Raw genomic sequence first — 12967 nt, 5'->3', positions numbered from 1 at the left:
ACTTTCATCAGGAGGCTTTTGAGTTCCTCTTCACTTTCTGCCATAAGGGTGGTGTCATCTGCATATCTGAGGTTATTGATAATTCTCCCGGCAATCTTGATTCCAGCTTGTGTTTCGTCCAGTCCAGCGTTTTTCATGATGTACTCTGCATATAAGTTAAATAAGCAGGGTGACAATATACAGCCTTGATGAACTCCTTTTCCTATTTGGAACCAGTCTGTTGTTCCATGTCCAGTTCTAACTGTTGCTTCCTGACCTGCATACAAATTTCTCAAGAGGTAGGTCAGGTGGTCTGGTATTCCCATCTCTTTCAGAATTTTCCACAGTTTATTGTGATCCACACAGTCAAAGGCTTTGCCATAGTCAATAAAGCAGAAATAGATGTTTTTCTGGAACTCTCTTGCTTTTTCCATGATCCAGCGGATGTTGGCAATTTGATCTCTGGTTCCTCTGCCTTTTCTAAAACCAGCTTGAACATCAGGAAGTTCACGGTTCAAGTCACTTCAGTCATGTCTAACTCTTTGCCACCCCATGGACTGTAGCCCTGCAGGCTCCTCTGTCCATGGGCTTCTCAAGGAAAGAATACTAGAGTGAGTCACCATGCCCTTCTCCAGGGGATCTTCCTGACCCAGGGATTGAACTGAGAAGGTAGATTCTTCACCACTGAGCCACTGTAGACAGATTCCCAAGTGGTGCCGTGGTAAAGAATTTGCCTGCCCATTCAGGAGACGCAAGAGATGCAGGTTCGATCCCTGGGTCCGGAAGGTCCCCTGGAGTAGGAAAACACAATTAGGCATACATGCTTGCACTCAGACGCCTACAGAGATTTATTTAAACAATTCTAAACTTTCAATGGTTCCTTGTCCACCAAAACAGAGAGAGGAAAACAATTGAGGGAAAAAACTATATTCCAGATATGAAGATTCACTTGTAATTTTTTTTTTTGGCTATGCTGTGCAGCATGTGGAATCTGAGTGCCCAGGGCATGTGTGTTAAGTCGCTTTAGTCGTGTCCGACTCTTTGCGATCCCATGGACTGGATCCCATGCCAGGATCCTTGTCCTGGGGGATTCTTCAGGCAAAAATACTGGAGTGGGCAACCATTCCTTTCTCCAGGGATCTTCCTAACCCAGGGATCGAATCCTGGTCTCCCACACTGCAGGCAGATTCTTTACTGTCTGAGCCACAAGGGAAGCCCTTAGTTCGCCGACCAGGGATCAAACCCTTGTCCCCTGCACTGGAAGTGCAGAGTCTTAACCACTGGACCACCAGGAAAATCTATCAGTTGTAATTTTAGTTCTTTCTCAACAACGGGAAATGTAATTCAAACTTATGTAGAGAAAAGTATTTTTATTAAATGTGGCAAAATAATACCCAGATAAGAAGAAAGGAGGGTTTCTACAACTATAGAATTTAATATATAATGTCAATGAGCATAGGGAGAATGCATGATTAAATTTACAGAGGTTAGGGATATTGATTCTTTAATCATTCATACATTCACGACATTGAACTTTAAATCAAAGAGGAGAGTATCTGGGCTGTTAAATGCTAAAAGAGAACAAAGAAACAAAGGGCTTGAAGAAAGCTGGCGGGCCACTCTTGTGTCCTGCTTGTGGCCGAGGCCTTTCCCTTCAATCACACAGGCCGGGAGTCCAGTTCTTCCCCGCTACAAACATCTGTCTCCTTCATGAATAAAAGTTCCAAGAGGGTATCAAAGGATGCTAAATGTACAGAAGAAAAATGTGTTTGTGCTCAGACAAAATCGGAATTGAGGCCATTACTCTTCACCTTTTCTCTTCTCTCTCTTAATAACCAATGAGACTAAATAGCCAAAAGAGCTAAAAAGAGCTTCTATCCTCCCCAGCAAAGTGGGAAATCTATTTTAAAACAGCATACTCACTGGTAAAAGGAAGAAGAGTGAAGCTATAAATACATCACATTTTAAGTGGCTAAGGAACATTCTCATTCACTTTTTTCTCAGCCATTAAGATCCATCTTAGGGGCATCCTACATGAGATTTTCCAAAAATAAGATACTGTCCTTTCTCAAGCAAAGTTCACTCTCAAACAGAGATTCAATTTAAGTTCAAATTCAAACATGTTCTCAGTTCAGTTCAGTCGCTCAGTCATGTCCAACTCTTTGCAACCCCATGAACTGCAGCACGCCAGGCCTCCCTGTCCAATACCAACTCCTGGAGTTCACTCAAACTCATGTCCATTGAGTCGGTGATGCCATCCAGCCATCTCATCCTCTGTCGTCCCCTTCTCCTCCTGCCCCCAATCCCTCCCAGCATCAGAGTCTTTTCCAATGAGTCAACTCTTCGCATGAGGTGGCCAAAGTATTGGAGTTTCAGCTTCAGCATCAGTCCTTCCAATGAACACCAGGACTGATCTTCTTTAGGATGGACTGGTTGGATCTCCTTGCAGTCCAAGGGACTCTCAAAAGTCTTTTCCAACACCACAGTTTAAAAGCATCAATTCTTCGGAGCTCAGCTTTCTTCACAGTCCAACTCTCACATCCATACATGACCACTGGAAAAACCATAGCCTTGACTAGACAGACCTTTGTTGGCAAAGTAATGCCTCTGCTTTTGAATATGCTATCTAGGTTGGTCATAACTTTCCTTCCAAGGAGTAAACATCTTTTAATTTCATGGCTGCAATCACCATCTGCAGTGATTTTGGAGTCCAAAAAGATAAAGTCTGACACTGTTTCCACTGTTTCCCCATCTATTTCCCATGAAGTGATGGGACCAGATGCCATGATCTTAGTTTTCAGAATGTTGAGCTTTAAGCCAACTTTTTCACTCTCCTCTTTCACTTTCATCAAGAGGCTTTTTAGTTCCTCTTCACTTTCTGCCATAAGGGTGGTGTCTTCTAAATATCTGAGGTTATTGATATTTCTCCTGGCAATCTTGATTCCAGCTTGTGCTTGCTCCAGCCCAGCGATTCTCATGATGCACTCTGCATAGAAGTTAAATAAACAGGGTGACAATATACAGCCTTGAAGTACTCCTTTTCCTATTTGGAACCAGTCTGTTGTTCCATGTCGAGTTCTAATTGTTGCTTCCTGATCTGCATATAGGTTTCTCAACAGGCAGGTCAGGTGGTCTGGTATTCCCATCTTTTGAAGAATTTTCCACAGTTTATTGTGATCCACACAGTCAAAGGCTTTGGCATAGTCAAGAAAGCAGAAGTAGATGTTTTTCTGGAACTCTCTGCTTTTTCCATGATCCAGCGGATGTTGGCAATTTGATCTCTGGTTCCTCTGCCTTTTCTAAAACCAGCTTGAACATCTGAAAGTTCACGGTTCATGTATTGCTGAAGCCTGGCTTGGAGAATTTTGAGCATTACTTTAGCGTGTGAGATGAGTGCAATTGTACGGTACTTGGAGCATTCTTTGGTATTGCCTTTCTTTGGGATTGGAATGAAAACTGACCTTTTCCAGTCCTGTGGCCACTGCTGAGTTTTCCAGATTTGCTGGCATATTGAGTGCAGCACTTTCACAGCATCATCTTTCAGGATTTGAAATAGCTAGCTCAACTGGAATTCCATCACCTCCACTAGCTTTGTTCCTAGTGATGCTTCCTAAGGCCCACTTGACTTCACATTCCAGGATGTCTGGCTCTAGGTGAGTGATCACACCATAGTAATTATCTGGGTCGTGAAGATCTTTTTTGTACACTTCTTCTGTGTATTCTTGCCACCTCTTCTTGACATCTTCTGCTTCTGTTAGGTCCATACCATTTCTGTCCTTTATCGAGCCCATCTTTGCATGAAATGTCCCCTTGGTATCTCTAATTTTCTTGAAGAGATCTCTAGTCTTTCCCATTCTGTTGTTTTCCTCTATTCTTTGCATTGATCGCTGAGGAAGGCTTTCTTATCTCTCCTTGCTATTCTTTGGAACTCTGCATTCAGATGCTTATATCTTTCCTTTTCTCCTTTGCTTTTCCCTTTCTTCTTTTCACAGTTATTTGTAATGCCTCCTCAGACAGTCATTTTGCTTTTTTGCATTTCTTTTCCATGGGGATGGTCTTGATCCCTGTCTCCTGTACAATGTCATTAGGCTAGGTTAATTTCTCATTTAAATGCTTTCTTCTCTGCAGTCACCCTCTGGTTTTTCAGTCTTCTAACTTTACTGAGGCCTTCAATGGCTAAGTTGAAGATCTCTCTTGGTAAATGTCAGACTGCACTCTAAAGTATGTGGGTTATTTTCAAATATCTTTTGATATTGATTTCTAACATGATTCCACAGTGATAACAGACTCTGTATGATTTTAATACCTTTAGACCATGAAATTTCTTCACTCTGTTTTATGTCCCTGGGTCTATTCCAGTGGTCTCGCTGTTTATGGTCTATGGTAACTTGAATAGAATTTGTATCCTACTATTGTGTGAAAATTGTATAAATCTTAATTATGTTAAATTGGTTCTTCGTGCTTTTTAGGTCTACCGTATTCTTCCACTTTTATGTATATTCATTCTATAAATTTTTGAGAGTTTGATACTGAAACTCCCACTAAAAATCTTAATGTATCTGTTTAAAAAAAATAATTGTATTAATAATATATAGAAGGACCATATGTAACTTTGCCCTGTATTTTCCAAGTCTCCTATAAATGTTTTATCATACTTTTCATAATTTAAAAGATAAGAAGAAAAAGAAAAAATAAATGAATATTGACATTGTAAAAAAAAAATACCAAGCCATTATTTTTATAGTTCAAATTTCTCTTCCACCAATCATGCTTCATATAAACACAGTCTATTACTTATGAAATTATAAATTTAATCCCCAATATAAATGAACAGGGAAATTGGAAGAGTTTCTACCTGATCTTCACTAAATAACACTCCCCGTTGTCTTCTGATCCTTTTCATGAGATCCCCGCCATCACAGTACTCCATCACAATAAACAGTCTGTTGTTCTCTGTAAAAAAGGGCATCATTTGATGCTGCATAGGTTTCAAATATTTACTAATTACTTGCCTTTCAAGTTCTAGAAGGTGGAGAATGCAACAGAAAAATGCAGAATATAATAGCTAAAAACTGGCTGTAGAATCAAGATGGACTGGGCTCTAATCCCACTTCGCCACTTAAATTTCTTAGCTCTGTGACTCTGGGCAAGTTATTTTAATTTTTATGGGCTTCATTACCTCATCTGTCAGATGGTGATAATAATGTAGACACTCCTCTTGGGATCACCTCATCTTTGTTTACTTCAACTTTTAAATGAGTTAATCCATGTCACATATTTAGAATAATATCTGCACATAATGAGAGTTCAATAAATGTGAGCAACTATTTTTAATATGTCCCTGCAGGAGACCAGAAATGGGCTGTAACACAACAGCTGTGAATCTTTTTCAACACCACTAAAAGAATGATCAGACCCTTAAATTGAAGTATAAACTTCTATTTATACTGTTGAGTACTGGTGACACTCACTCTTTTTTTAATATTGTATTTATGTATTTGGCTGAGTCAGGTCTTACTGCAGCACTCGGAATTTCACTGTGGCCCATGGGCGCTCTAGTTGGGGCACATAAGCACTCAACCCTAGCAGTTGCAGTGCGCGGGCTTAGTTCCTCCACAGCACGTGGGATCTTAATTCCCCAACCAGGAATCAAACCTACATCCTCTGCATCACAATGTGGATTCTTAACCACTGGACCACCAGGGAAGTCCCAGTCAAATTTCTTTTAACTGACCTCTGCCTGACCTACACACTAGATTGCTGGGCACCATCCATGACTGTTGCTGCTCAAGGTTACCCTGGTGGCAACTAGACTCAACTATGCTCCCTCTGTCCTCACTGATTCTTACCAAGATCATTGCATGCATTCCCAAATCTATCTGAAAAGATCCTGATGCTGGGAAAGATTGAAGGTAGGAGGCGAAGGGGACGACAGAGGATGAGATGGTTGGATGGCATCACCGACTCAATGGATATGAGTTTGAGTGAACTCCGGGAGTTGGTGATGGGACAGGGAATCCTGGTGTGCTGCAGTCCGTGGGGTCGCAAAGAGTCGGACATGACTGAGCGACTGAACTGAACTGAACTGATACTTGTTATTATAATTTTTATATAAAGTGATGAGAGATGAATGGAAAAAGATGTGATTGTTTCCACAAGAACTACATTGAATGCCATGAAGTAAATGTGAGTAGCTTTAAAAAGAAAACGTCATTAAGCTAAATGCTGGGTGGGACAAATGGAAAATAACTGGGAAGCTTTCAAAGGAATGTACACAGAGAGAGTATCTGTGAATTCTTACTCCACTCTAAAGACCAGAAACTGGAAATTATAAATTGCAGATGACGGGCACCTATAAAAGAAAGGATACTCAGAACTCCAGTAAGTGGATTCATAATCAAAGACAAGGCTTTGATCTTACATCAAAAGTCTGGCAAATGATCGTGCATTTACAGATTAAAATAAATTTGTATGGTTTTCTGCTTCATCAGCTTTTTTCTTTACCAAACAACTATTAGATGGGTTCTTATTAGGTTAAGGACTTCTATTAACTTGCTTGTTTCTCCCACTAGTTTGTTCCCTGAGGAGAGACTCCACACTGGGATCTTTTGCATTCCCGGTACCTGGCACATGGAAGGAGCTTAATAAAGGAATCACACAAAATCAGACTTGCTACCAATTGTTAATCTTTCTAGCATTTTGCTCTGTAGTTATTTGAGTATCCACTAAATGTCAGACTCTTCTTGCCAAATTCTATCATTTGCTACCTCTTTCTTTCAAGTAGCTTAAATCAACTTTAAAGGGGTTATCAGGGACTTCCTGGATGATCCAGTGGTAAAGACTCTGAGCTTTCAATGCAAGGGGCCAGAGTTCAATCCCTGGTCAGGAAACTAGCGCCCAAACGCTGCAACTAAAAGCTCACATACTGCGATGAAGATCAAAGATCCTGCAGGCTACAACTAAGGCCCCATGAGGCCATATCAGTAAAATATATTCTTTAAAAAAAATTTTTTAAAACAAACTACATAATGTACTTATAGTTGTATTTACATTTATTGCCTGTCTAGCGCTAGTGGTAAAGAATCTGCCTGCCAATGCAGGAGACATAAGAGACACGGAGTCAATCCCTGGGTGGGGAAGATCCCCTGGAGGAGGAAGTGGCAACCCACTCCAGTATTCTTGTGGGAGAATCCCACAGACAGAGGAGCCTGGCAGGCTACAGTCCATAAGGTCACAAAGAGTCAGACACGACTGAAGCAACTGAGCACACAGCACCCCTCATTTTACCCCTGGAAATGTGAACACCACAGCTGAAGAGCGGGTAGAACTCTCAGATGACCCTAATGCACACACCCTGTGAACTCTCTCCCCTTGAGTGAGAATGGAACCTGTAAATGTGGGATATCACTCCATCATTATGTCACATTGCATAGCAAAGGGGATTTGCTGATATAATTAAAGTTACTAAGCAGCTGACTTTGAGTTAATAGGAAAAGGAGATTATACACCTGGGCTTGACCTAATCACAAGAGCCACTTAAATCTGGATCTAGAAGTCAGAAACAGAGAGATGCCATGCTGGAGAGGGCCTGTTGCAGGGGCCATGTGACAGGGAGGGAGGCTGGTCTCTAGCAGAAGACGACCACCCCCAGTTAACAGTCTGCAAGAAAGCAGACGTCTCAGTCCTACAAGTGCAGTAAATGAAATCTCGCAACAACCTACATAAGCCTGGAAGAGTACTCTGGGCCTCGGGTGAGGGAGGTTACAGACAGAGTCACCATCTTGATTTCAACTATGTGAGACCCTGTGCAGAGAATCCAGCTAAACCAGGCCCAGGCTTCTGGAAGAGCTAGAGAAATTGGGAGGTACCTATTTAAGCCACTAAATTCCTGTTCGCTGGTTATACAGCAACAGAAAAGAGCAGTGCGGGGATGTGGACCCATTTTGCTCACTGATTTACCCCCAAGACCCAGGCTGTGTTCAGCCTATTAGAGGTACTTGATAAATATTTACTGAAGGAATTTTAGTGGAATTAACTGAGCCTGATGGGGACTTCTCTGGTGGTCCAGAGGCTTACAACTCTGTGCTCCCAATGAAGGGGGCCCAGGTTCAATTCCTGGTCAGGGAGCTAGAACCCACACGCTTCAACCAAGAGTTCACATGCCGCAACTAAGACCTAGCACAGCCAGATAAATACATATTTAAGTATTTTTTTTAACTTAGCCTTAAGAAAATCTTACTGCATTCTCCTTATTTTCCTCATGCTGTTTCAAACTTATAAAAACTTCTACTTTCCATTGACAAACACGTAACGCACTAGAGCCGTGGCTCTTTTGTTTAGAGATGAGCTGTTGGAGGATAAACAAAGGCTTTCCCCATACTCTCTACAGCCAGGTGTTACAAAGACGTCTGAGGCTTTCAGACAAGCTCAGTGTTTCGAGTTCCAACAATCTGCCAGGCAAAGCACAAAGGCATCACAATAGCTCTGGTTTTCCTAAACACAGAGGTGCTCTAGTTATGAAAAGGAAGAGGGGGTCATAAGAAAGTTTAGGTTTACAACATAAACAAAGTCAGCGAAGATTACTGATGCTGTAAAAAATGACCTCTCATTTGATAAGGGTATCCAGCATAAACCAGCCTCAAATGTCCAATTCACATGGTATAAGGTCAGACTCCACTCTCCTAAATGGTCCAGGCAGCCCCAGTATTCATTCCACTAATGTGCCTGAGCACCTACTACGTGCCAGATGCTGAGGGGCAAGTGGTGAGCAAAAGAGTCCATTCTGTTTCCTGTCTCAAAGGGAGACAAATATTAGACCACTTCCTAATGGACACACTCACGGTACCGAAGTGCTGGCGAGATCCCGCAGAGGGGACTGCAGCTTGGACTGTGCTCTCAGAGAAGGCCTGACAATGAGTGGAGACTTACCAGACGGAGAGAGCCAACAAAAACCCACAGAGTGAGGGAAAGGAAGGCTGTCGTCTGGTGTCTTTGTAGGAACCAATGAACAGGAATAGAGGGCACCGTACTCTGCGGCTGCCCCTTAAAGTTACTCGATACAACTCGGCTCCCCGTTCATGTGTACTGCCAACTCCCAAAGACCTCAGGAACGTCCTGAGCAGTCTTTTAGAGGCTGTACCCAGTTTTCATTTGTAAGAAACACAGAAAGCTATTTTGCATGCAGTGGTTTAATTTGTAAGAAACACAGTGCCCAGCAGAGCACAAATGCTCAAAAAATAGCTTTTAAATTTTGTTGACTGGGGCTTCCCTGAAGCTCCAGTGATTAAGACACTGCGTTTTCACTGCAAGGGTGTGGGTTCAATCCCTGGTCAGGGAACTAAGGCCCCACATGCCACAATGAAGCCAAAAACAAACTTACTGATTTTTATGAACACACCCCTGATGGTGCTTGAAGATACTAGGTTATATTCCTGCTCCATGAACTACTTCCAACCTCTGAATTCAAGTACACACTGCCCCAACCCTTACCCCACCCCGTGCTGGGTGCTGGCCGAACTGTGGGCATATACAGCCCTGACGCAGCCTCGAAACACCTGACATGCTGCCTGTGTGTTTATGGTCTGTCTCTTCCCACTACAATGTAAGAGTCACAAAGGACAGGAATTTTTGTTTGTTTTCTTTATTCACGGATGTATTCCTGGTACCTAGAAAAATGCATACAGTAAGCACTCAGTAAATTTTTGTTAAGTGAATGAATGGTCTCTGACCATTGCTTTCTTTGTTTTTTTTTTAACCTCTGGAGTCGAATAATGGATGAAGGCAGAAGAAATGTGCTCAGGTGCACTGAGAGGAAGGCTTGCTTCCTTCAGGTTCCCCCTCTATTCCGGCCAGCAGCTTGGCTGCCTCTCTGAAAGAGGACTGCACTGCCCCATTTACTGGCCCTGGGCACACAAGGACTCTCAGAGTCAGCGCAGCCTCTGCCAGCACCACCCCGTTCTCAGGGTTGGCTGAGCGTCTGCTTTACACCCAGAATTTGAGCATATGGGGGAGGTAAGAAACATGCCACATGCTAGCAGGGCTCTGAGAGGGAGGACGCGGCGGGCTCTGTGTCCTGCCCTTTTGTTCAGAACAGCCTGCTTCCTATCTGAGCTGCTCCTTCAGCCGGGGCCCCAGCTTTAAATTCCCCATCAGGGAATTCCCTGGCGAGACCAGTGGTTAGAACCTGGTGCTTTCACTGAGGTGTCCCATAAGCTACATGGTATGGACAAAAAAAGTTCTTAATTTTTTAATTAAAACATAAAAAAGACCCCCCTCAACCACAGCCAACATGTAACATGAGTGAGACACAGATGGTATTCTTGTAGGCCTCTGTAAGTTCTTACTGGAGCAAAGCTAAGACAACCATTATTAACTATTTGAGGGAGTAAAAATTAAAGACAGGTGGGAAAACTTAAGGAAATTTAGGAAAATTGTCTACAAAAACTCAGCAGAGTATAAATCAAGATGATGAAAAATAAATTTAAGTAAATGGGACAATGAATCCAGTCACAGAAATTAATTTATACACAGTTCTCAGGATCCTATCTTATATGGATATCTACATGCCGACACCTGATTAAAATACTTTAAGAATATAAGAAGTCAAACCTTGAAATGAATTGAAGAAGGTTACAATGTTGGGATGTTTCATCTTTGCCAGAAGAATGACTTCTTTCTTGGAAGCTTCTTTTTCTTGGATGGGCATCTAAATTATATTAAGAGACAAAGTAGTCTATAAAGATAATTGCTTTCATGAATAGGCTTTCTGCTCACCGTCATCGAAAATTCTCCAGGATTTCACTGACTTTAATGGCATTTCTGAAACTGATCTCTCAATGGCAGGAAATGACCTTTCTAGAATTAAGAGTGTCCTGTATCTGGTCAACGGTTTGCCAATGACAATCAGTAACAAGAAAATAATTCTGGTAAAGTTCTGCTGTGTTATAAGCTCACTTGAATTGGTGTACTGTGTCAATTATTTAGTCATCTCAAGGAAAGTTATTTTAATATTTATCTTTCAGCAGCAAAAGAATTGGTTTAAAAAAAATGCAATGTTCCAGCAGCAATCACAGCTGAGAAGAAACAAATGAAATCTAAAAAAATTAAATGTCACACATTACATAAATCAGACCAGTAAAGTTCTATTAAGATTACTACATTTTTCGTTTTCAAATAAAATTTGTCTCTTGTGACTTCATTTTAGATTTGATATATTTCCTTTTCTTTATTAAAAAACTAATTAATTTGCTTTTATTGTTACCTTTCCTTCCAGTTTTATTGATATAATGACATATAGCACTGTATACTTTTAAGGTATATCGCATAATGATTTGACTTACACACACCATGAAATAATTAGAACAATAAGTTTAGCAAACATCCATCATTGCATATACATACAAAATTAAAGAAATAGAAAAACAATTTTTTTTACCTTGTGATGATAGTGCAGGATTTACTCTTAACAACTTTCATATATAACAAACAGCAGTGTTAATTATATTTACCATGTCGTACATTACATCTGTAGTTCTTATTTATCTTATAACTGGAAGTTTGTACCTGCTGACCACCTTCATCCAATTCTCCCTCCCCATACCACAATTTTGATCTAATTGACCTAGAACACTATGTCAATTTTCATCACATAACATAGTGATTTAACATTTCTATGCATTTGAAAGTGATCTTCATTAGTTACCATCTGTCACTATATGAAGATATTGCATAGTTCCTCACGACGTTCCCCATGCCGGACATTTCATACACGTAACTCCTTTATTTTGCAGCTGGAGGTTTGTACCTCTTAATCTCCCTCACCTATTTGTCTCCTGCCCTCACTCCCTGATGTATATTCTTATTCTATTAATCATCTATGGACAATATTTTTCAAATGTTTTGGTGCCAGTGCCAGTGGCCACATCTCATTTCTATCTTTTCTTCCTCATCCTTGATGCCTCATCATTTCTACACTGACTCCTGGTCCGGCTGTCCCACCTTCCGAGTCACTGGTCCTCTCCACTGTTCCCTCTGTAATGACCTTCAACATTTGGCTCACACATAATGTCGAGCTCCCCGATTTCTCATCCTCCTTTAGATTTAACAATTTTTTAAAAAAATTAACATTCTTAATCCAAGTTTTACTGTCTCCTAGCTATGTATCCTGGAGAGGGCAGTGGCACCCCACTCCAGAACTCTTGCCTGGAAAATCCCATGGACGGAGGAGCCTGGTGGCCTGCAGTCTATGGGGTTGCTAAGAGTCCAGAACGACTGAGCGACTTCACTTTCACTTTTCACTTTTCACTTTCATGCATTGGAGAAGGAAATGGCAACCCACTCCAGTGTTCTTGCCTGGAGAATCCCAGGGACAGGGGAGCCCAGTGGGCTGCCGTCTGTGGGGTCGCACAGAGTCAGACACGACTGAAGCGACTTAGCAGCAGCAGCGGCAGCTATGTATCCTTCAGTAAATTACTTAAGTCTTCTGAGCTTCGGTATCTTTCTCCCCAATTTAAATTGCATAATTAGTACATATGAATTTCAAAATAAAAATAACTGAATTATGCCTATTGGATGAACAGATTTAGCTACTTAACTTTGTTAATTTATAACTACTATTTTTTCAAAAGAATATTATAAACAAAATTGAAAGGAAAAGATAGGCATAGAACTGCATTTTTATAGTTAGGTAAAAATATTGGCAATATGTATGACAGATTTTTGTATTTATAACATTTAAGGAGTTCTGGCAAACAAAAAAAAAAGCAACTATGTATGCCAATAGAAATATGGGAAAATACATGACTAGACAACTCTCAAAAAAATAAAAGTTAAAAATGGCTCAGAAATAGAAAGATTCAACCTCACTCAGTAATCAGAAGAAAAAAGACTAAAACAAAATTTAATATAATGTTTCATCTGTGAAATTGGTGAAGACAAAAGCATGTTAATACCCATAGTTAACCAGAAAGCAGAAAATGGCACTCATATA

At 40.9% G+C, this 12967-nt stretch overlaps 1 protein-coding gene across 4 annotated transcripts in view; it reads right to left on the bottom strand.

The window, feature by feature from the left end:
* The window catches only part of LOC104985471 (serine/threonine-protein kinase Nek5-like), a 62268-nt gene that overhangs the window by 40756 nt on the left and 8545 nt on the right, over positions 1-12967 (bottom strand). For all 4 annotated transcript variants that reach the window (XM_010835661.1, XM_010835663.1, XM_010835662.1 and 1 more), the window contains exons 3-4: positions 10588-10684; positions 4835-4932 (exon numbers count right to left, since the gene is read on the bottom strand). In XM_010835661.1, coding sequence (XP_010833963.1) covers positions 4835-4932; positions 10588-10684 — 195 coding nt within the window. The remainder of the gene's footprint in view (positions 1-4834; positions 4933-10587; positions 10685-12967) is intronic.

This window comes from Bison bison, unplaced genomic scaffold, assembly GCF_000754665.1.
Source record: "Bison bison bison isolate TAMUID 2011002044 unplaced genomic scaffold, Bison_UMD1.0 scf7180017864048, whole genome shotgun sequence".
NCBI classification, from domain to species: Eukaryota; Metazoa; Chordata; class Mammalia; order Artiodactyla; family Bovidae; genus Bison; species Bison bison.
Note: the sequence above shows the minus strand (reverse complement) of the source record. Positions and strands in the feature narration are given on the sequence as shown.